This window comes from Oncorhynchus keta, chromosome 34 (genome assembly GCF_023373465.1).
Source record: "Oncorhynchus keta strain PuntledgeMale-10-30-2019 chromosome 34, Oket_V2, whole genome shotgun sequence".
In the NCBI taxonomy this organism is placed as follows: domain Eukaryota; kingdom Metazoa; phylum Chordata; class Actinopteri; order Salmoniformes; family Salmonidae; genus Oncorhynchus; species Oncorhynchus keta.
The window spans coordinates 57,871,247-57,896,361 of NC_068454.1; the positions used below are offsets into that span (position 1 = coordinate 57,871,247).

Sequence of the window (25,115 nt, forward strand, 5' to 3'; positions counted from 1 at the left end):
GTTAAATAAAGGTGAAATAAATAAAATAAAAAAAATATGAATATTTGGTTGGCTCATAGGTCTTTTTGTGCAATCATGAGTGAGAGTGTCATTCCAGTTGATTAAAATGATATATGACTATGGCCAAACAGTGATGGTGTCTTGTGTAAGACTTCCATATGAACGGTTGACTAAATCAGTCAGTGGTTCTCAATTCTCTTGTCAGGGACCCCCAGCTGTTCAGAGGTAGTTCACTTGACTCAACTTGTCAATTAACACAATATTAACACCCCTATGGGATTTTAACAGTATTATATGGCTGACCAGAATAAGAAACCCTGTACTGTTCTTCAAAATGATCTAGAAATAACCTTTCAGATTGAGAAAGGTTCCTTATAGAACCATTCTCCATAAAGGTTCTATTAAGAACCATACAAAAGAGGTTATAACCTTAGCGGAACCATTTTGTCATGCTATACAGAACCTTTTTTTAATGGTTCTTTATAGAACCTTAGGAAAGGGGTCTTTATAGCACCATACATGTTCCCTTCAGAACCTAATGAGCATGGTTCTTTATTGAACCTTCAAAAAAGGGTTCTATATAGCACCAAAAAGGGTTCCACTATGGTTACAAGCCAAAGAACCCCTATCTGGTACTAATTAGACACATATGTTTTTATTGTGTAGAGCATTGACTTGGAAAATCATGCATACATAGATACATAGTCCCAGATCTGTTTGTGTGGTGTTGTCAACTCGCGTGACAATCACCATAGACGTTGCCAAGACAGTATAAACAGCTCTGAGACCAGGCCATTGCATACTTAGAAGTCTGCATAATGTATGAAATGCAGTGGGATGGGACGGTAACAAAGCAACACGTGTGAACAGTTACTGAAACAGTATTCAAACGTTCTGATGCCATTATCTAAAAGCTCCTATACTTGGTCTGTGAGTAATTGAAACACATTGATTATGGAATCTGAGTATTTGTAATTGTTCCGCCTTCCTCTCATATGTTAAACATTTGCATTCTTCAAGGATGATTTTACTTAATTATTTATTTTACGTTGTGCTTTTTCCTTCGATTCTATAGTTCCCATATGCTTTCAGATCATGTGAGGTTTACTGGACCTTTGGCAGTCACTCACTCCCATAAACATAGAGTTTATTAGTGTGATAGTATTAGGGTGAATAGATGACTCTATCTGTGGGTTTGGCTGTCTGGACCCAAGGCTGTATCCATCCCTGCCTCTGGAAAAACAAGGCCTAGTCTTCCCCACAGAGAGAACTCATTATGGGATAGTCTGTCTGCCTGCATGTCCGTCCGTCTGTCTGAATGTCTGTCTATCCATCTGTCTGTCTGTCTGTCTGTCAATGAATATGACCGTGTTGTTTAGAGGACAATGCTACCACTCGGAATGTAGCCATTTACTGACACAACAAAGTGCCTCTGTCTGGATCCAAGGCTGCATCCATCCATCCCTGCCTCTGGGAAAATAATGCCTGGTCTTCCCCACAGAGAAAACTCATTATGGGGCAGTACGGAAGCTTCCCACACCACAGCCGAGGATCTGCAAGGAAGCCCAACTCCTTGACCTCAGACGGGAGTGAATGGAGAAGACGGGAGCTATCAACATCAGGCACGGCCGGGAATGTCAGTTTGGGGCTAGGGAAGCTTGTGTTTTTCTCCAAACAATTATACACTGACTTACTGTAGCTCCATTTTAATGTATCTGATAGCTCTATTTAAATGTATCTGGTAGCCCTATTTAAATGCATCTGGTAGCTCTATTTAAATGTGTCTGGTAGCTCTATTTAAATGTATCTGGTAGCTATATTTTAATGTTTCTGGTAGCACTATTTAAATGTATCTGGTAGCACTATTTAAATGTATCTGGTAACTCCATTTTAATGTATCTGGTAGCACTATTTTAATGTATCTGGTAGCTCTATTTTAATGTTTCTGATAGCTCCAATTGAATTTCTTTGGTGCTGCGTGTAGAGGTTTAATGAACCATGGAACCCCTATATTAGTACAGGTACCACCATGTTACAAAGCAGATTGTTAATGTTGCTCCATTTGCCGCTCCATCTGTGTATCAATGCTGGTACAGTACACAGACATGTTTGGTGTAGTTACGGACTCTACACTGTGCAACTAAGCCTATCTCTTGTTCCAGTGTACAGAAGCTTTGACTTGTCCTCCTATTGCTGAGGTAACAATTATGATTTCATAAACGGTACATAGTCTGGCAGTACATAGACATGTTTGCTGTAGTTACTGACTCACTATAAAACTTGTCCTCATATCTTTGGTAACAACCACAATTTATTTGGTCACAAACATGCTGTTACTGGTCAGTGGTCGGTGAGGCATGGCTATACAGTTACTGGGAAGAAAGACCTATCGTCTGACACGTTGGGGTCGAGTCACGTCTGCTAAAGACACCCAGGCTAACCCAAAACCTTGAGACAGGCCAGGGGAGAGCCTCTTTGAATGATGAGTAAAACCCTCGGAATGCGTTCCCTGTTTTTACACCCGTAACCATCTCACTCCCGTACAGAGCACGCCTGGCGCCACATTTCACTGAGGCAACACTCCTAAGCTAGCATGATCCTAGATCTGTTTGTGCTGCCTTGCCAACTTCTATGGTCATTGGCATGACATTGACCATAGGAGTGGGCAAGACAGCACAAACAGATCTAGGATCAGGCTCCTCAAAGGTAATCTTTTTATGCTGTTTTGACTTTTTTTCATCTAAACTCTGGTGACAACACCCCGCTGTGTCTCCCAGTCTCCTTTTGTCTCCCAGTAAGCACACAGTACAATTAAGTCACCATTGTGTAGAGGGCGACAACCATATAATCTTGCCTTTCCGCCAGATTGTACTAGCCAATTTCTAAACTGCTTGTTATTGTCTGACATTCACTCATTGAGGACAACACCAGTTCCAGTTCCTCTGTTTTGACAGATCGTTGCTTTGTCACTTTCACTCAACCTTGCATTTAATATTTTTTCTGACCGTTCAACCTTGCATTTGTGATGTAGTACAGTAGTAATGTTGTTCACCTTAACCCAAATATCCCTCTCTCTCTCCTCTCAAATCAATTAAAGAGCTTTATTGGCATGGGAAATATATGTTAACATTTCCAAAGCAAGTGAAATAGATAATAAACTAAAGTTAAATAAACAATAAAAATGAACAGTAAACATTACACTCACACAAGTTGAAAAAGAATAAAGACATTACAAATGTCATAATATGTGCAAATAGTTCAAGCACAAAAGGGAAAATAAATAAACATAAATATGGGTTGCCCTTTTCTTGTGACAACAGTTCACAAATCTTGCTGCTGTGATGGCAGTGATGGCAGCGCCGGACAGGTGGGAGACTCCGGCAGCGCCGGCGTGAAGGGCGACTCCGGCAGCTCCTGACTGACGGGCGGCTTCGGCAGCTCCTGACTGACGGGCGGCTTCGGCAGCTCCTGACTGACGGGCGGCTCCGGCAGCTCCTCACTGACGGGCGGCTTCGGCAGCTCCTGACTGACGGGCGGCTCCGGCAGCTCCTGATTGACCGGCGGCTCCGGCAGCTCCTGACTGACGGGCGGCTCTGGCAGCTCCTGACTGACGGGCGACTCTGGCAGCGCTGGACAGGAGGGAGACTCTGGAAGCGCTGGACAGGAGGGAGACTCTGGAGGGAGAAGACGGAGAGACAGCCTGGTGCGTGGGGCTGCCACAGGAGGCCTGGTGCGTGGAGGAGGCACCGGATGGACCGGACAGTGGAGGCGCACTAGAGGTCTCGAGCACCGAGCCTGCACAACCTGTCCTGGCTGGATACTCCCCATAGCCCAGCAAGTGCGGCGGGGTGGAACAGACCGCACTGGGCTGTGCTGGCGAAGCGGAGTCTGAACATAGCCAAAGCTTTCCTTAAGTTTGTGTCACTCACAGTGGTCAGGTATTCTGCCACGGTGTACTCTCTGTTTATGGCCAAATGGCATTCTAGTTCAGTTTTATTGTTAATTGTTCATTGTTAATTCTTTCCAATGTGTCAAATAATTGTCTTTTTGTTTTCTCATGATTTGGTTGGGTCTAATTGTGTTGCTGTCCTGGGGCTCTGTGGGGTCTGTTGAGTCCCCAGTACCAGCTTGCTTAGGGGACTCTTCTCTAGGTTAATCTCCCTGTAGGTGATGGCTTTGTTATGGAAGGTTTGGGAATCGCTTCATTTTAGGCGGTTGAAAAATGTAATGGCTCATTTCTGGATTTTGATCATTAGCGAATATCGGCCTAATTCTGCTCTGCATGCATTATTTGTTTTTTTTAATAAATACTGTCTCAGCCTCCAGTATTTATGCTGCAGTAGTTTATGTGTTGGGGGGCTAGGGTCAGTTTGTTATATCTGGAGTACTTCTCCTGTCCTATTCGGTGTCCTGTGTGAATCTAAGTGTGCGTTCTCTAATTCTCTCCTTCTCTCTTTCTTTCTTTCTCTCTCTCGGAGGACCTGAGCCCTAGGACCATGCCCCAGGACTACCTGACATGATGACTCCTTATTATTCGATTATGCTGGTCATTTATGAACATTTGAACATCTTGGCCATGTTCTGTTATAATCTCCACCCGGCACAGCCAAAAGAGGACTGGCCACCCCACATAGCCTGGTTCCTCTCTAGGTTTCTTCCTAGGTTTTGGCCTTTCTAGGGAGTTTTTCCTAGCCACTGTGCTTCTACACCTGCATTGCTTGCTGTTTGGGGTTTTAGGCTGGGTTTCTGTACAGCACTTTGAGATATCAGCTGATGTACGAAGGGCTATATAAATAAATTTGATTTGATTTGATATTGTACACAGAGAATATTTTTGCAGAATTCTGCATGCAGAGTCTCAATTTTGTGTTTGTCCCATTTTGTGAATTATTGTTTGGTGAGTCATAAAGTTCTTTAACTGATTCAAGTATTTTTAGCCAGGTCCTAATTGGTATGTTGAATGTTATGTTCCTTGTGATGGCATAGAAGGCCCTTCTTGCCTTGTCCCTCAGCTCGTTCACAGCTTTGTGGAAGTTACCTGTGGTGCTGATGTTTAGGCCGAGATATGTATAGTTTTGTGTGTGCTCTAGGGCAACGGTGTCTAGATGGAATTTATATTTGTGGTCCTGGCAAATGGACCTTATTTGGAGATTTACTGTCAGAGCCCAGGTCTGACAGAATCTGTGCAGAATATCTACGGTTGAAGTCGGAAGTTTACATACACCTTAGCAATTCATTTAAACTCAGTTGTCACAATTCCTGACATTTAATCCTAGTAATAAATCCCTGTCGTAGGTCAGTTAGGATCACCACTTTATTTTAAGAATGTGAAATGTCAGAATAATAGTAGGGAGACTGATCAGCTTTTATTTCTTTCATCACATTACCAGTGGTTCAGAAGTTTACATACACTCAATTAGTATTTGGTAGCATTGCCTTGAAGTTGTTTAACTTGGGTCAAATGTTTCAGGTAGCCTTCCACAAGCTTCCCACAATAATTTGGATGAATTTTGGCCCATTCCTCCTGACAGAGCTAGTGTAACTGAGTCAGGTTTGTAAGCCTCCTTTCTTGCACATGCTTTATCAGTTCTGCCCACAAATGTTCTATAGGATTGAGGTCAGGGCTTTGTGATGACCACTCCAATACCTTGACTTTGTTGTCCTTAAGCCATTTTAAGCCATTTTGCCACAACTTTGCTTGGGGTCATTGTCCATTGTTGGAAGGCCCATTTGCAACCAAGTTTTAACTTCCTGACTAATGTCTTGAGATGTTGCATCAATATATCCAGTGCACCAGTCCCTCCTGCAACAAAGCACCCCAATGATATGATGCTGCCACCCCCATGCTTCACGGTTGGGATGGTGTTCTTCGGCTTGTAAGCCTCCCCCTTTTTCCTCCAAACATAACGATGGTTATTATGGCCAAACAGTTCTATTTTTGTTTCATCAGACCAGAGGACATTTCTCCAAAAAGTACGATATTTGTCCCCATGTGCAGTTGCAAACCGTAGTCTGGCTTTTTTATGGCGGTTTTGGAGCAGTGGCTTCTTCCTTGCTGAGCGGATATAGATACTTTTGTACCTGTTTCCTCCAGCGTCTTCACAAGGTCCTTTGCTGTTGTTCTCGTATTGATTTGCACTTTTTGCACCAAAGTACGTTCATCTCTAGGAGACAGAACGCGTCTCCTTCCTGAGCGGTATGACGGCTGCATGGTCCCATGGTGTTTATACTTGTGTACTTGTAAGGGTTGCGGGACTGGTGTCAGTGAAGTCAGGTGCAGGAGAGCAAAAATAGGTAATAGCTGGAGCAGTTTAATTTCAAAACCAACGGCAATAAAAAAAATAACCTACATGTGTACAAAACTCGACGAGCTCCAGTAACATAATGCACAAACACTTACAAACAAACAATTCCACACAAGGACATGGGGGGTACAGAGGATTAAATACACAATGCTTAATGAGGGAAATGGAAACCAAGTGTGTAGGAAAACAAGACAAAACAAATGGAAAATGAAAAGTGGATCGACGATGGCTAGAAGACCAGTGATGCCGACGCCAAACACCGCCCGAACAAGGAGGGGAAACGACTTCTGTGGAAGTCGTTACAGTACTATTGTTTGTACATATGAATGTGGTACCTTCACTTGTCTGGAAATTGCTCCCAGGGATGAACCAGACTTGTGGAGGTCTACAATTGTTTTCTGATGTCTTGGCTGATTTCTTTTGATTTTCCCATGAAGTCAAGCAAAGAGGCACTGAGTTAGAAGGTAGGCCTTGATATACATCCACAGGTACACCTCCAATTGACTCAAATTATGTCAATTAGCCTATCAGAATCTTATAAAGCCATGACATAATTTTCTGGAATTTTCCAAGCTGTTTAAAGGCACAGTCCATTTAGTGTATGTAAACATCTGACCCACTGGAATTGTGATTCTAAGTGAAATAATCTGTAAAAAAATTGGGAAAAATTACTTGTGTCATGCACAAAGTAAATGTCCTAACCGACTTGCCAAAACTATAGTTAGTTAACAAGATATTTGCACAGCGAATGTTGAGTTCCACATAATTTATTAACAGTGAAACTAATAATGAAACGTGCCGACAATGGCGTGCTGACATACAACTACTCAAAATAAAATATCCCACAAACACAGGTGGGAACAAACACTACTTAAATATGATCCCCATATTTATGCCTCTAATTGGGAATCATACAAATCACCAACATAGAAACATGAAAACTAGAACACCCACATAGAAATAATAAACCCCCAGTCACGCCCTGACCTACTCCACCATAGAACATAAGGACTCTCTATGGTCAGGACATGACAGTGGAGTTGTTGAAAAATGAGTTTTAATGACTCCAACCTAAGTGTATGTAAACTTCCAACTTCAACTGTAGGTGCTGCTGTAGGCCGTCTTTGGTTGGGGACTGAAGCACCAGATCATCAGCAAACAGTAGACATTTAACTTCAGATTCTAGCAGGATGAGGCTGGGTGCTGCAGACTGTTCTAGTGACCTTGCCAATTTGTTGATATATATGTTGAAGAGGGTGGGGCTTATGCTGCATCCTTGTCTCACCCCATGGCCCTGTGGGAAGAAATGTTTGTTTTTTGCCCATTTTAACCACACACTTCTTGTTTGTCTACATGGATTTTTATCATGTTGAATGTTTTCCCCCCAACACCACTTTTCATCAATTTGTATAGCAGACCCTCATGCCAAAAATGATCACTAACAAACCCTGACTTATCATAAAGAGACAGCTTTGAGGTTTTCTTCAAGTCATCTTTTGGCAATCAAACAAAGTTTCTCTCATATGTGCTCAGCTTTTCGCTTTAATATTCCACATCTCAGTTGAACCAATACAGGTTATAATGCTTTTATTGCAAAGTTATTCTTGCATTGGTATTAACACGGCAGGTAGTCTAGTGGTTAGAGCATTGGGCCAGTAACCAAAAGGTTGCTGGATCGACTCCCTGAGCTGACAAGGTAAAAAATATATTGTTCTGCCCCTGAACAAGGCAGTTAACCCACTGTTCCCTGGTAGGCTGTCATTGTAAATAAGAATTTGTTCTTAACCGGCTTGCCTAGTTAAATTAAAACATAATAAAAAGTTGTTAACACTGATGTTATCTTGTTTACTGGTATCGAAACAAGTAGTTGATGACATCATGACATTTACTACAAACTTGTGTGAGCATTTGCTGACTCAAATGCTTGGGTGAAATGGCCCATCCCATTTGTTCTCATAGCTCTGTCTGTTTCTGGATCAGGAATGGCAGGTGGCCTCAGTGCTGCCGGGGGACACAAGTGTGTCAGATCAGATGGTGATGGTGTCATCTCATCACATTCCATGGCCCTTCCCCTAGGCCCAGCATCAGGAGGAGCCATGGCATAGTTTATGGCCTCAATTTTTATGGTTTGTTTCAGGGCACATTACAGACACATTTAGTAACACCATCTCAGTGACTAATCTTTAGGTGTGCTTGTCTAGACATTGTGCAGACTTCACACAGGGCAAAGCAAGGGGTTACTACTGAGAGAAAGGCAGCTGTTTGAGTGGCTGGACAGATTGAGGTTTTCAGATTACATCATCGTCAGTCATCGAGTATCACAGGAGAAATTGACACTGGTACGGTGTCCATATTAGGACAGCCATATGGGTACTGTAGGCATCAACAGACTTCACTATTGACCAACTGGTCCATGAGCAATGAGAAGACAGTAGTTTATGATTGTCCTCCATTTTGGATTTTAGCAACTGGCCATGATCCCATACTTTCCCCCACATGGACTCTTGTTCACAGTGTCAATGTGTAGGCCTTAAAGGTTCACAAGCCAAACACTTAACCACTGTCCTTTGATCATTAGTACTGCCTCAAACAGCCAATGATCTCACAGTCTTCTGTGAAATAGAACAGAAGTTAGAATATACGTTTTTGGCTTAGCAGTTTTGTAGCTAAGACTAATGGCTACAGGCTAATGGCATTACAGCAATCAGGTTTCTGTCTGCTTGGGTAAAGAAATATTGGTGGAAGTTATCTTTAAGAGCTAAAAAGACATTTATGTCTTTATGTGTGAATTCTCGGAACAGACTAAATAAACTAAATGTCTTGACAAGACTGGCTTATCCGTCATGCCTGACTTGAGACTGTCTACCAGAATACTACTTCTCCAATTCCAGTGTTAAGTGCGAATGGTGTGATTTTCATCTCTGAAAATGTCTCCCTTCAAATGAGCCAAAATCATATGCAAAGAATGGCTGCTGTGTAGATGCTGATCTGTGTAATTCCTGTGTGACTTTAATTATGTCCCCTCCTCTTGAGTATAACGCGCTTTGGTTCCTACTTTCTGCTTTTTTTAATCAGTCTTCCATGAAACCACCTGTTTCATCAATGCAGCAGCTTATAAAAGAAAAAGCTGTTTCATTCAATTTGCTGTTGGAGAACTGCTCTCAGAATCTCAAATGTGTCCACCTAGTGGATGATTCATCATGAGAGTGAGATAACGTGTCTATGAGTCAGAACTATTATTCTTCAACAGGTTTCTTAGTAGGTTAATGTTTTCTGCTTATGAATAACGACAATTGTGTTACCCTAGTGTTACACTTACAACAAATCCAAATTGAGGGGGGAGGGGATCTCCTCAAATACTCATTCCATTTCCGTGGTTGAAACACTACAAGTATAGTATGAAGTTTCACTCTGTAATTGTATTTACAAATGCATATTTATAAACTGATAATAAACAATTATTAGTACACTATTCAACCAGTCATTTGGTTTTTCTGCCTCTGTTAACTGGTCCGGTAACCGGCAGTCTTGATCCTCTAGGTCTAGTATAATGAGAATGGGAAAGGCCATGTGGGAACAACATGGAGCCTGTTATCACCCTATACAGCTGGCTTTATGGACCCCACTTCCTGTAAGGCCTGAGGATCACTGGAACTAGTGTCAAATCAGGCCTCCCTCCTACTTTTATGGACTTTATAATAACCCGTTATGCCCTTTATTGTAGGGGAAAGTATTTTGTGCCACGTGCTGGAAGTGCGATGAGCATAATTATTAGTGGGATGAAACTCACATGTGCACCAGACGTGCATTAGCTGGAGATGTGGAGCAATAGACTGCCTTCGTGTAAACCCCCTAGAGTCGATTGATGCACCGGTGCATTGTATGCATCTCAATCCACTGCATCCACCTGTGTCGCACTTTCGCACCTGCGGTGAAAGGTGACAGAGCTAGACCAGTGTTTGTCAGACCAGGAGACATCCCAGGAAAAAAAATTGGTCTTCTCACGAAAACGTCTGTAGCGTCCAAACGGTTTGACGTAAGCACTAATGTGGAAAGGAGAGATTCTCACAAACACGATGGTGTTCTCCGTTCTGCTCTATGACCCCCACAAGTGTCACAGGACTCATCTGAAGTTAACCGGTACCGGTAAAAAAAAAAAATGAATGAAAGTATGAAGGCATTTTGTGCCGAGCCAAAAAAGGGGTGAATGTGAAAAAAATGAATAAGTAAAAAAACATTTCCTGAGCTTTACTATGTCTCTTAGATATACAGTAGGACAAACACTTCCAAACCTTGTTTCTTACGATTTCTTTTTTGACTGTCTTTTTTTGCCATTTATGAATGTGTTATTCAATGCGTTTCTCTGGGCTATATTAGTAAAGGCCTAATTCAATATTTATCAAATACATTTAAAATACAAATTACACCTAATGGGGCCCTAAAATAAAAACTCATCTGCTCCTGCCACACTCTCTAGTGGTCATCTAGTGTCTCCGATCTGCCGCCACTCCCCCAGTGCTCTCTCCCTCTCTCCCTGTGCGTGTGTGATTGTGTGGGCAGAGACAGAGCAGATCCCCACCAGCTGCAACCTATTCCATAATCAAGACCTCTACAAATACTCAGTCCTGCCACTTCCACACTGCCAGATTATAATCTTTGTCCAGCCGTTTGTTCCTGTTGTGCCTGGTTTCCCTTGCCTGACGCTGTTTTCCTCTCCGCTACAGTTCTGCCCGCTCTGACTCTGGACCCTGTCTCCAGTCCGACTTCTCGACAGTCCTCCTACTCTGTCCTGGATTCCCCACTCTACCTTCCCTTGGATTCCCCTCCGGACCTGCTTACCCTGTCCCAACCTCTCTTGCTCCAGCCTCAGCCTCCGCACCTGGTTTCCGGCAACCCGTCTGAGTTTCCCCTGGCCTGCGCTCAATCTCCCCCCCCGTGTTTCAATAAATACCTCGGTACCTCCTCCCAGTCTCCCCATCTGAGTCTGCTCTTGGGTTCACCTGTTCCGTTCCACATGACACTCATAGCTAAATGACCATATTAAATTCATTCCATATGTTAGTTTAGTACCCCCACCAAAGCTTAGAGTTTTAAGAAGGAAAAAAAATCTAGTTTGTTAAAGATAAAATATTTTGGGAGAAATATTCTGGACATTGAGTCAGAGGCATCATATTATTTTCTTAACTGTCATTCCTTTCTCCACATCAGTGGAAATTAAAGATTAGAAATGAACACATTGTCAGGCAGTCTTGAATGACAAAGCTTGTCAGTATGTTTGAGTGAGAAACTAAAGTAATGTCATGACTACTTTGTTATTCTTGCTGGCCTCACAGCCTAAATATGCATTAGTTACCATTTCATTTTTACTCATGGTTGTCCTGTTTGCTTATCGGTCAGTCAAACTGTGTATGTTAAGTCAGATACGGTCTTTTGTCAGAAACTAAGGACTTCTGAGTAGCGTGGATGCGTGTGAGAATAGACTTGTGAAGCCATTTTCTAATGGACATTTTTAATTAAGAAACTAAACCTTGGACGGCAGGGTAGCCTAGTGGTTAGAGTGTTGGACTAGTAACTGAAAGGTTACAAGTTCAAATCCCTGAGCTGACAAATCTGTTGTTCTGCCCCTGAACAGGCAGTTAGGCTGTCATTGAAAATAAGAATTTGTTCTTAACTGACTTGCCTAGTTAAATAAAGGTAGAGCCAAGTGAAAACCCATACTGTAGTTTATCATGCTTATGCAACATCAACTCTCTGCATTATTTGATGTTTGTTCAGAGTTGTTTACTGGGCAAGGATGATTCGGCTTGGAACTCAGAAAGGGATGGCAAACAAATTCAATGAAAGGGAGAGACAGATAAGAGATGTGTTTTTGTGCTCTTCCCAATTCCTGTTTGTGGTAGAAACCTTGAGAGTATGTGGTATTCTCTCATTTGCCAGTTGTGGCTAGATACCAGACATTCATTGTGATTCAATTCCACAATTCTATTTCCAAGAAAACCTTCCTAATTGAACATGTTGGTAATAGGTGCGGTAAAGAAAGATGGCGATTGTTTGCCAGAGGATTGCATTTTCAAGTCGCAGGTGGGGAGCTTAGCCTTTACAGTATACAGATGCCAAACCTGAATTGTGTCAGGTTTGGCATCTGTCAGCTACTGTGAACCATCTAAAAACAACTGTAGACAATATTAGGAAGGCCAAGGTTGTTTGTAAGCATCTGGGTGGTTGCAAAATGGCAATAGTCTATTTTACTGTCTGTTTTTGGATTTATTTAGATTTTATTTGCCTGGAAATTTCAATTGTCCACAACTATCTCAAGTTAGGATCCGGACACTGACCTAAATTCAGCCCGACTTCAACTTGAGGCCCAGTGTGGGATACATTTGATGGTTTCTCTTATAGCACTTGTGACATGGAATTTTGAGATTGTATGTTTTAGCTTGAGAGACACTGCACGAGACTCAACAGACAGTGTGTATTCTTGGGCCACTAAGGGCTCTATTCAATCTGTTCCGCTGAAGTATTACAGATATCGCGATAGAAATGCGAAGGTCATTTCCAAATGAGCCGACATATCAAATCAAAGTGTATTGGTCTAACAATTCACAACAACAACACACAAATCTAAAGTAAAAGAATGGAATAAAGAAATATATAAATATTAGGATGAGCAATATCGGAGTGGCATTGACTAAAATACAGTAGAATACAGTATATACATATGAAATGAATAAAACAGTGTGTAAACATTATTAGTGTTAAACTAGTGTTCCATTATTAAAGTGACCAGTGAATCCAGGTCTATGTACATAGGGCAGCAGCCTCTAAGGTGCAGGGTTGGGTAACCGGGTGGTAGCCAGCTAGTGATGGCTATTTAACAGTCTGACGGCCTTAAGACGCAAGCTGTTTTTCAGTCTCTCGATCTCAGCTTTGATGCACCTGTACTGACCTCGCCTTCTGGATGATAGCGGGGTGAACAGGCAGTGGCTCGGGTGGTTGCTGTCCTTGATGACAGGATGCTCTCAATTGTGCATCTGTAAAAGATTGTGAGGGTCTTAGGAGACAAGCTGAGAACTTCTCCACTGTGGTCCCGTCGATGTGGATAAGGTCATCACTATAGGAAAAGGTATACAATATACGAATACCACACTACTCTGAATCTTTTTTTTATTCCCTACTAGATTGCGTATTTTTTTAAAAATTCCATCCCTGCCACTTTCAGTCAATACAAATATAGTCTAACTTCTTGGAGCCCGAGAGTCTTGTGTAGCCTATACCATGTTTAAGGTCAGCTTCTATATAAACAACTTCATCCCATATCCGTTTCTGAGATGGCTCAGTCATATGGGCTTGCTCTGACCCCTCCGATCAGCCCTCACCTCACTACCCGAATCATCTTCCCATAAATCTGAGGGACCATGTGTGTGCAACTGGCCCTGAGTGAAAGTTACCATGGAGCAGCTCCAGATGTGCTCATCCTCCCTCTTTCACTCCCTCCCTCCAGTCCTCCTCTCCTCCCATGAGCGAAGTTTTCCATTTCCTTTTTTGGTGAAAAAATCTGAAAGGCGGGAGGGAGAGAGAAAGACATTGAACCAATGCCCACAGGAGAGAGTATTTGGCGGTCTGTTTGTTATTGGCCTGTGGGCTTTATCAAGGCGATGAAATGGCCTACTCAGCATAAACACACATACATACACACACACACTGTCGTAGCAAAGACGTGTAGTTACTACACCCTTGTGTTATATACGGAATCAGGCTTAGAGGCTTCCAGTGGTTGGGTTACACTGAACATCGGCCAACAAAGAAGTAGGAATCTGGACATGTACTATACTGCCAGAAAAATATCATTTGAATTACATACATTGACTGTCTAAAGCTAGTTGCACAAACAAGTGCCGAACTGGATGACTTACTGTATACAGTACAAGATCACTAGCACAACATCAACCCACACATTAGGGAAACTCTCAATCCCACTTTCAGCCTTTACCCAACCCCTTCAAATACATACAAACAATGCATTCAGGTGAGAAGTTGTGGGTGGCGGGAATTGCTCATAAATTGTCATTTTTGGGGGGGTGGGTAAATTTAGTTGTACCTAATTCCAACACTTTTTCACTAAAGCATACTTACCAGAGGTCCACTGGCATGTTCTGATAATAAAATAATGTGCATCGGAACTAGATATGGCTTTGGACAGTTAGTTTACATGGCAAGGTGCTGAGTTCCTGACATCTATTGCCACTGGCAGAGTTAGTTCAAATCCCCCATATGGCACACAGAAAAATCTTTGATATGCGGACTCACATTTATTGTAGTATTGTGCTGGGAAGAAATGTGCAATGAAGATGGGCTCAATTCAATCCAACCTGTATTGCAGTATTTACACAGTCCCTCTTTTTCCAATGATCAAATTAACTCACAGATTGGTCTTGGGTACTTCATAAAAACCTAGACCTACTACCCATCTCACATGTAGGCTTTCACTTTTGAGAATTAGAATTGTGTTGGCATGGGATGAACATTGCAAATACAGGCCCATGTGGAATTAGAACTCAAATGCAGGCCCATGTGGAATTAGAACTCACAATCATTGAACTATGAGACGACTTAATTCAGACTGCGCCAACTAGTTGACATGACCACCATTGTCATCTATTTCTTATGATGGCTGTAGCTACAAATATAAACATAATCCTCTTAGCCTACATGTTTTTTAATGTATTCGTATAAACACATACAGTACGTGTATGAAACGGTAAGGAAAAACGTTCAATTTGGCCATATGCGAAAATGTGCCTTACATCCATTTTGAATTTTGTGTAACGTCAGTAGTCTAGTCAAGGAAGCATCATGCAATATATTTGGCACACTCCACTTACCAAGACCATCGCTGTCATCTGGTTTTATATTAAGCTTTGTGGTGGCATTTGTGGTGGCACCATCAACTCATATAGAAAGGGAGTGTATTTCATACCGAATACCTGTCTTGAGATGGTAGAGTTGAACCGCTAAGAGCATAAAGAGCTAGATTCACTACTAAAAGAACAAAATATAACTTTGAGGTGTTTCACTATAACTAAGTCTTAAACATCTGGTTTCCGACTAAGTTTCACTATAACTAAGTCATAAACATCTGGTTTCCGACTAAACTTTTTTATTTTTAAATGAAAGTTACTAAGTTTCAATTAAGATTTCTTTAATAACATTTTATAAACAGGTCATACAAATGTAACAGTATTCATTTTCAACTGATTTGAATCAACTCTTCCATCACACAGGTGTGTTTCTCCATCTTTTTTATAATCATAAAAAGCACATTTGCCAACTCTGACTTGCCAGCATCAAAGCTCAAAATAATGAAATAAAGATTTTTTTTCAATTTCTTTTTCTATAAGTGACAATCTCAACAGCAATAATCAATATACATTTTTAGGCAAACAAGTAATGACCAGATTTGGGTTCAAATACTATTTGAAATCTCCCAAATACTTGTAGCATTTGCCTTAGACTGCCTGAAGTGCAAATGGATGAGGTTTGCAGTTTTGCCACTATTCCATTGGTCCCATTGGGCCAGGCAAGCTCAATCAAGCCCAGATAAAGTATTTGAAATTATTTCAAATAGGATTTGAACCCATGTCTGGTAATGACAAAGACATGCATACCACTTAGTTGATGAAATGCAGCTCAGCTTCTTTGGGACTAGCCCATTCATTATCAAACAACAGCGATAGTAACAGAAAGATTAAATACAAAAAGGAAAGAAAAGGAAATATGCTTAATGAAAAATATCATAGATAAGTGTCAACATGGAAAAAAGTAAACAATAGTTGTTAAAAAAGGCAGAGTGGTTTAGGTGTTGCTCCATATATAAACGCTTGAGTTGCGATTGTATGTTCACAGACTATGGGAACGAGGGGAATATTTTAGCCATAGTGCAAATACATGACAGCATTTCACTTATGCCTTAACTGACTTCATTGGTTTTCTCCAGCACCACCAAGCCATCTTTCTTTTCACGTTCTCTCAATATCTATCCCCCCATCTCTTGGTCATATTCTTTAGTATACTATAAAGGCATTCACTTTCTGGAGCAGTGTTATTATTCTCTTCAAATAATCATGATATGGCTACAGGGTAAGTAACAACTAAAGCATGACAGCAAATACTGCTTTGAAACCTAATTGACATAGGAGAACAGTCATATGCACAAAACTGCAATTATCAGCATTGAATCACTCGAACATACTTCACTTGCATGACATATTTACAATGTAGTAAATATCAGTGTTCTGTAGCTGCTTTACAAAGTGCCGCTTTCATTGATTAGTGGTGATGCGTTCATATAAAAATCTAGCAAGTTTTGCATAGCTGGAAGCATTTCTCTTTGGTTTGATAATACATACCATATAAAGTATGCCATTTTTTTTTAAGGCACATAAACCTTTTTTTCCCCCACATAGTCACGACTTACTGTGGAGAAGGAAAGCCTTGGAGTGGATCTCCCCTCTCCAGGCTAGATAGCAACTACATCAAAATAGTATGATTTCGAACTATGCTCGATGGACTATTTGCATGTTGGTCAGTGTTATCCTCACATATTAAAATGCTACAGCCTCTAATACAGAACATTGGAGTAGCGATAGTGGAATTCAATTCTTCGGTGATTTCGGATCCATGATCCATGACCCCCCGATACCAGTTAATTATTTGATGGCAGATATTACATTTCTTTGGTACATCATTCTTTTGGTTGGGATACCATTGGCAATCCATCAAATGACACCACTAATCATTTTAAAAATTGTCCAGCTAACGTTCAGAACGGTTCAGTTCTGTCCAAAGACAATACTTTTCCCTCTGTTAAACCAAACATAATCCGACCAAAAAGTCACCCCATACATACAGGTGAAGGAAATATAGGTCTATTTGGTCATGAAAACATGCCTCTGCCAAGTTAGATCAACTTTAGTCTAGCTGATTTTTGTCTGTGTCTGTGCTTCAGTAGCCTGATGCTTAGCTCTGGTATTCGACAGCAAGCAGCAGGAAACACAGGGGGAGGATGAGGGATTGAGCTGTGGTCTAGTGAGCAAGGTAGGTGTGTGTGTGTGTGTGTGTGTGTGTGTGTGTGTGTGTGTGTGTGTGTGTGTGTGTGTGTGTGTGTGTGTGTGTGTGTATGACCTGAGAGGCAGTCTGTGTTAACAACCTTGGCAGTGATGAGGGGGGCCCTGGGGTTGAACTAGGCGGGCGTGTGTGAGGAGAGGGGCGATACGGTGTGTGTGTGTGTGTAGTCTATAGATTGCTATTGGTGTTGCAGTCGCGACACAGGATCTGCTCTCCATTGGGGAAGAAGCCTGCCCCCACCAGAGAGACAGAGCACTCTGTGCAGGTGAAGCAGGGTTGGTGCCACTGGCGCTCCTCAAACGAGATGTACTTCCCTCCGCCAAAACCTAGACAAGACAGGAAGGTGTTATTTTAGACATTTAAATTGTTATTTAACAACCAACAAGTAGCCACTGAGGTCTCCTCCCATACATAAACATGTGTAATCAATAGCCACGTTCCAGATTATCTGCAATGCAGTAGCCACGAGTAAAAATAACCAATGATTGAACGCCATGCTATCCATCCTTTTTGAGATTTGGTGCGTGACTGCTATGTAGGCAGCCTGGAACATGGCCAACAGTTACTCAGTAAACCTGCATCCTCAGAAAAAATAAACGTCTATAGCAGCCTTTCTCAACTGTCCCATGCTCCTGGGTCATAATAGCTGTCGGTGACCTTTGACCCTACCTGTGATAGGCTTGCTGCAGGCCTCACACTTCTTAGAGTATAGGCTGCCGAAGCACTTGAGGCAGTAGGGGTTGTCTTCGCGCGAGGTGAAGTGCTGCCCTGCCAGCTGCACCTTGCAGCCCGTACACACAAAGCACTCCTTGTGCCATGGCTCATCCCGATATGTCACACCCCCTTTAGCCAGGGCCTGGAGGGAAGAGAGGGTCAAAGGTCATCCTAGTTAGTCAAAGACCACAACTCAAATTGATAGAATGGAACACACTCAAAAGATGTGATAAAAAAATAAAATAAAAATACCAAATGGATACCCTCTGTTAAGGCTTTTGCCACAACTCCTTAGGTTCCCAGAAAGAGGAAATAAGGAATAAGCAGGGATATAACGCTGCCGAACAAAAAGAGGGAATTTGGGGAAAATTTCCACACAGACCTTTTTGCAGCGGGTGCAGCGCGGGGCGAACTTATCCTCATAGCAGGACACACAGTAGTGTTCATCCTTGTCTGGGATGAAGGACTTAGAGCCGATGGGCTGCTCACAGCTGTGGCAGATAAAACAGCCCTCGTGCCATGTGGAGCCACCATACTCCAACTTCCTCGTGCCTGGGAGTGTAGAGATAGAGAGATCGGAGAGAGATCGGAGAGAAAAATGAAGTGAGAAAGAAGGAGGTATTTATCAATATTGATCAACAGGACCATATTGAAGTAAAAAGCATTAAAAAAACTAAAGAGAAAGTCCAAGTCAGAAGATGCATGGCAGTTGACAGCGATAATAGCAACAGAATGTCCCACTGTTGAAGAAATATTTTGTTGAAGGGAAAATTGAGTGAGAACAAAAAGAAAAGGCCCTGTCAAGAGTGCAAAACACTTCCCCGCCTGGCTGAATATTCCTGGAAACCGACATTACTGTGGCTCAATCCAGACCTGGGTTCAAATATTTTCTGAAACAATGTCACATACTTAAAGATGTGCTTGAGTGAAATTGCCTGTTGCAATGGAACCAATAGAAAAGTCAGAAATGTGCAAACCCCACCCACCTGGTATTCCAGGCAGGCTAAAGCAAATGCTTAAAGTATTTGACAGATTTCAAATAGTATTTGAACCCAGGTCTTGTTCTATCAGATCCATCTAAGTGACCGAGTACTTCTGAGGATTCCATTCAAAATGGCTTAGGGGGTATTCTTGAGGTGATTTAAGTTTGGTTTGGAGTTCTAAGGAAAATGACACCCGAGTTTACCAAGTGAAGCCAACAGGGCAAAACTCCACCCTAGACAAGAAGCCACTACTGACCGCACATCATCAGAATAATAGGTAACACTTTATTTGGATATTCCCAACTCCCAAGTACAATATATAGTGTGTAGATGTTCAATAACTGTCAACAACATTTCAACAAACTACCCACTAACACTAACCTTTAGCCTAACCATTATTCTAACCCTAGATGCTAAAGATACTTTGTTGATGGTGATACTAGCTGTACATCTACAGTACCAGTCAAAAGTTTGGACACGCCTACTCATTCAAGGGTTTTTATTTATTTGTACTATTTTCTACATTGTACAATAATAGTGAAGACATCAAAACTATGAAATAACACATATAGAATCATGTAGTAACCAAAAAAGTGTTAACCAAATCAAAATATATGGAACGCTTTTCCAACAGTCTTAAAGGGGTTCCCACATATGCTGAGCACTTGTTGGCTGCTTTTACATCACTTTGCGGTCCAAGTCATCCCAAACTATCTCGATTAGTTTGAGGTCGGGTGATTGTGGAGGCCAGGTCATCTGATGCAGCACTACATCTTGGTCAAATAGCCCTTACACAGCCTGGAGGTGTGTTTGGTCATTGTCCTGTTGAAAAACAAATCATAGTCCCACTAAGCGCAAACCAGATGGGATGGCGTATCACTGCAGAATGCTGTGGTAGCCATGCTGGTTAAATTTGCCTTGAATTCTAATTAAATCACTGACAGTGTCACCAGCAAAGCACCATCACACCTCCACCCCCATGCGTCATGGTGGGAACCACACATCTGGAGATCATCCGTACAACTACTCTGCGTCTCACAAAAGACACGGCGGTTGGAACCAAAAATCTCAAATTTGGATTTATGAGACCAAAGGACAGATTTCCGCCAGTCTAATGTCCATTTCTCAAGCAAGTCTCTTCTTCTTATTGGTGTCCTTTAGTAGTGTAGTGGCTTCTTTGCAGCAATTTGACCACGAAGGCTGATTCACACAGTCTCCTCTGAACAGTTGATGTTGAGTTGTGTCTGTTACTTGAACTCTGTGAAGCATTTATTTGGGCTGCAATTTCTGAGACTGGAAACTCTAACGAGCTTTTCCTCTGCAGCAGAGGTAACTCTGGGTCTTCCCTTCCTGTGGCTGTCCTCACGAGAGCCAGGTATCATGGCGCTTGATGATGTTTGTGACTGCATGTGAAAAAAGTTCTTAATTTTCTGGGTTGACTGACCTTCATGTCTTAACGTAATGATGGACTGTCATTTCTCTTTGCTTATTTGAGCTGTTCGTGCCATAATATGGACTTGGTCTTTTACCAGATAGCCCTATGTTCTGTATACCAACCCTACCTTGTCACAACACAACTGATTGGCTCAAACGCATTAAAGAAGGAAAGACAATCCACAAATTAACAAGGCACACCTGTTAATTGAAATGCATTCCAGGTGACTACTTCATGAAGCCGGTTGAGAGAATACCAAGAGTGTGTAAAGCTGTCATCAAGGCAAAGGGTGGCTACTTTGAAGTATCTCAAATATAAAATATATTTTGATTTGTTTAACACTTTTTTTGGTTACTACATGATTCCATGTGTTATTTCATAGTTTTGATGTCTTCACTATTATTCTACAAAGTAGAAAATAGTACAAATAAAGAAAAACCCTTGAATGAGTAGGTGTGTACAACTTTTGACTGGTATTGGACTATCCAAATAAATTGTATGTCACATGCATCAAATACAAAAGATGTAGACCTTACAGTGAAATGCTTAAAGACTTAAAGAGCAGCAGTAAAATAACAATAGCGAGGTTATATACAGGGGGTACCTGTACAGAGTCAATGTGCGAGGACACCGATTAATCAAGGTAATTGAGGTAATACAGTTGAATTTGGAAGTTTACATACACCTTAGCCAAATACATTTTAAAACTCAGTTTTTTCACTCGTAATAATTTTGGATAACCTTCCACAAGCTTCCCACAATAAGATGGGTGAATTTTGGCCCATTCCTCCTGACCTCCTTGCTCGCACACACATGGGGCGGCAGGGTAGCCTAGTGGTTAGAGAGTTGGACTAGTAACCGGAAGGTTGCAAGTTCAAACCCCCGAGCTGACAAGGTACAAATCTGTCGTTCTGCCCCTGAACAGGCAGTTAACCCACTGTTCCTAGGCCGTCATTGAAAATAAGAATTTGTTCTTAACTGACTTGCCTAGTTAAATAAAGGTAAGATAAAAATAAACACCTTTTCTATGGGATTGATGTCAGGGCTTTGTGATGGCCACTCCAATACCTTGACTTTGTTGTCCTTAAGCCATTTTGCCACAACTTTAGTAGTATGCTTGGGGTCCTTGTCCATTTGGAAGACCCGGTTTTGGAGCAGTGGGCTTTCAGGTTTTGTCGATATAGGACTCGTTTTACTGTGGATAGAGATACTTTTGTACCCGTTTCCTCCAGCATCTTCACAAGGTCCTTTTCTGCTGTTCTGTTCACTTTTTGCACCAAAGTACGTTCATCTCTTGGAGACAGAATGAGTCTCCTTCCTGAGCGGTATGACGGCTGGTGGGCCCATGGTGTTTATACTTGCGTACGTACTATTGTTTGTACAGATGAACGTGGTACCTTCAGTCGTTTGGAAATTTCTCCCAAGGATGAACCAGACTTGTGGAGGTCTACAATCTTGATGTCAAACAAAGAGGCATTGAGTTTCAAGGTAGGCCTTGAAATACATCCACGGGTACACCTCCAATTGACTCAAATTATGTCCATTAGCCTATCAGAAACTTCTAAAGCCATGACATCATGTTCTGACATTTTCCAAGCTGTTTAAAGGCACAGTCAACTTAGTGTATGTAAACTTCTGACCCACTGGAATTATGATACAGTGAATTATAAGTGAAATATTATGTCTGTAAGCAATTGTTGGAAAAATGACTTGTGTCATGAACGAAGTAGATGTCCTAACCGACTTGCAAAAACTATAGTTTGTTAACAAGAAATGTGTGGAATAGTTGAAATAGGAGTTTTAATGACTCCAACCTAAATGTATGTACACTTCCGACTTCAACAGTATGTACATGTAGGTAGAGTTATTAAAGTGACTATGCATAAATAACAGAGTACCAGCAGCGTAAGGGGGGGCAATGCAAATAGTCTGGGTAGCCATTTGATTAGATGTTCAGGAGTCTTATGGCTTGGGAGTAGAATCTGTTTAGAAGCCTTTTGGAACTAGACTTGGCGCTCCGGTACCGCTTGCCGTGCGGTAGCAGAGAGAACAGTCTATGACTAGGGTGGCTAGAGTATGACAAGTTTTTACAAATATACATAGACCGTCACGCCTGGTCTTACCAGAGGCTACTGTTCTATCCTGCCGATACGGTGTATAACCCATTCAGATGTATGTTATTCATGTCACCGTTCAGCCACGACTTGGTGAAACATAAGATACTACAGTTTTTAATGTCCCGTTGGTAGGATATACGTGCTTTTAGTTCAGCCACTTTATTATCCAGCGATTGTACGTTGGCCAATAGTACCGATGGCAAAGGCAGATTAGCCACTCGTTGCCCGGATCCTCACAAGGCACCCCGATCTCCTTTCTGCGAAACCTCCGTCTCTTTCTCCTGCGAATGACGGGGATGAGGGCCTGTTCGGGTGTTTGGAGTAAATCCCTCTCGTCCGATTCATTAAAGAAAAATGATTTTTCCAAATAAAGTGAGACCAAAGAATAATATACTATACCCAATCTGGTTGGCACTAAAACATGTCATTATTTTCCAGGAAACATGATAGGTTTGTCTTTGCCATCATTACTGAACGAGGGTTCCCGGATATCCAACACCATCAATGCATACTGAATACAGTAATGGGAATTTTTGTCTAAAGTAAAAGAAAAGTAACCACAACAACAACAAAAGACCACCTTCCACCACACTCTTCCTGGAATCACTTGCCGTTTTACGACTTTTCGTTTTGGCTGATAGATACAGCGGTGCTGAAATAGTTTGCGGGCTTATCTCGTTATCGTCAGATACCTGGCCGCTCTCCAAGGCACTGGGATTTGGCTCAGAGACAGCAAGTAAGGAAAACTGGTCAATTACTCCCCGGCCGCCCCGGCCGCGCTGACTCGCTAACTCTTTCTTTGTCTCTCTGACATTTGCTCTCTCTTTCTCTGGCTAAGTGCAAATGTTTTGTTGTCAAAGATTTTTCTCTAGATCCCAAGCTTTTACAACAACGCCCATGTGCTTTTTCATGTTCAGTAGCTTATATATTCAGACCATCTTAAACACTCAGTTGCAGAAATTATGAACAGGGTGACGCGAGGACTACATTTCCAAGGATGTGGGGGAGATCATGGTTAGTCTTGTGTCGCCGATGTTAAATATATATGCTAGGAGTTAGTGTGTTCATGTCACTGGAGGCTGGTGTCACTTTAAAAATTGGAGGACGGGCTCGTTGTAATGGCTGGAAAGGAATGAATGGAAAAGTTCCATTCCATTACACCCACAATGAGCAATCTTTCCCTCCACCAGCCTCCAGTGTTACATGCAGAGTGTTTCCATGCCTCCCCCAGTACCTGGCATGACAGTCTTGTCACAGGCCACACACTTGGACGAGAACTCGTTGCAGTAGCAGTCGTTGCACAGCAGGGCCTCGTCCTGGCTGGTGAAGGGCTCGTCCGCCAGCGAGCGGTCACAGCGGAAACAACGGAAACAGTGCTCGTGGTAGTGCCGGTCCTCGTAGAACAGCTCCTGGAGATACAACAAGGGCAACAGTCGAGATCATAATCAAAGCTACCATCCACAACCGTTGTGCCATTGAGCAAGCCACTTAACCCCTAAACTGCACTGGTTACCGTCGCAAGATTGACAATAAAGTACAATTCTATTCTTCCATCAAAGACAATTTATAGACAAATTCCTAGGACTTCCTGGAAAGGAGTGTACAGTAATGTAGGCCACACAATGTAATGGATGTTATGTAGAAGTTATTGGCCACACATGTACATTGAATACAATTGAATTGGTGACCTGTTCCAAATTGACAAATGATCAAGTATTGTAAATTATCTGAAAAGAGTGCATTATACATCTAATTTAAAGTGTTTCCGGATCTGTAATGAAAACAACTCTGGGTGACTCCCAGGTCATCCTGACACTGCAAGTACCTGGAGAACTCAAACTGACACTGGGGTTTCTGGTTATGAACAGAGGGAATAGGGGAGAGGTGATGGGTAAGAGAGGAGACGGGAAAGAGGAGAGATGGGAGAGAGAATGTGCGAGTGTGAGTTCCAGACAGGGAAGAGCAACAGTTTGTGTGGTCGAAGACAAACACAGGCTTTACTGTGTGTTCGCCGCTTTTGAGGGTGTCGATGATAACTCATTGGCCTCCTGTGTGTGTCAGTGTGTGTGTGTGTGTGTGTGTGTGTGTGTGTGTGTGTGTGTGTGTATTCTAGCCAAGCACGCACCCTCAATGCTTATCCCACCGCATACACTCCCTCTTCTTACTGTAGCAAATCATCAATTTCACGTGTTTGTGTTTTCCATTAAGGAAATATTAAAACCGCATTCATTGTGGGAAACAAGGAGACATTTTCCTCACACAACATTTCATGGTCTGACATGGCATGGCTGGCTAGTTGAGCTTGGTTGGAAAACCTCTGTAATGGCATGTTAAATTTGCCTAGACCTTGCCCTGCCACATTCAGACCATGAAAGACAACTGCCTCATTTAGCATACAGAATGCAGAATTATCGAGATTACGACCCCTAACTACCAC

General features: G+C 42.1%; 1 protein-coding gene across 1 annotated transcript in view; it reads right to left on the reverse strand.

Moving 5' to 3' along the window:
- Positions 1-16,348: 16,348 nt before the first annotated feature.
- LOC118367361 (four and a half LIM domains protein 3-like) overlaps positions 16,349-25,115 on the reverse strand; it is a 42,317-nt gene continuing 33,550 nt past the window's right edge. Inside the window, exons 3-6 of the mRNA XM_035750744.2 lie at positions 23,913-24,087; positions 18,526-18,695; positions 18,099-18,285; positions 16,349-17,755 (exon numbers count right to left, since the gene is read on the reverse strand). Of these exons, the coding sequence (XP_035606637.1) occupies positions 17,598-17,755; positions 18,099-18,285; positions 18,526-18,695; positions 23,913-24,087 (690 nt within the window). The 3' untranslated portion in view covers positions 16,349-17,597. The remainder of the gene's footprint in view (positions 17,756-18,098; positions 18,286-18,525; positions 18,696-23,912; positions 24,088-25,115) is intronic.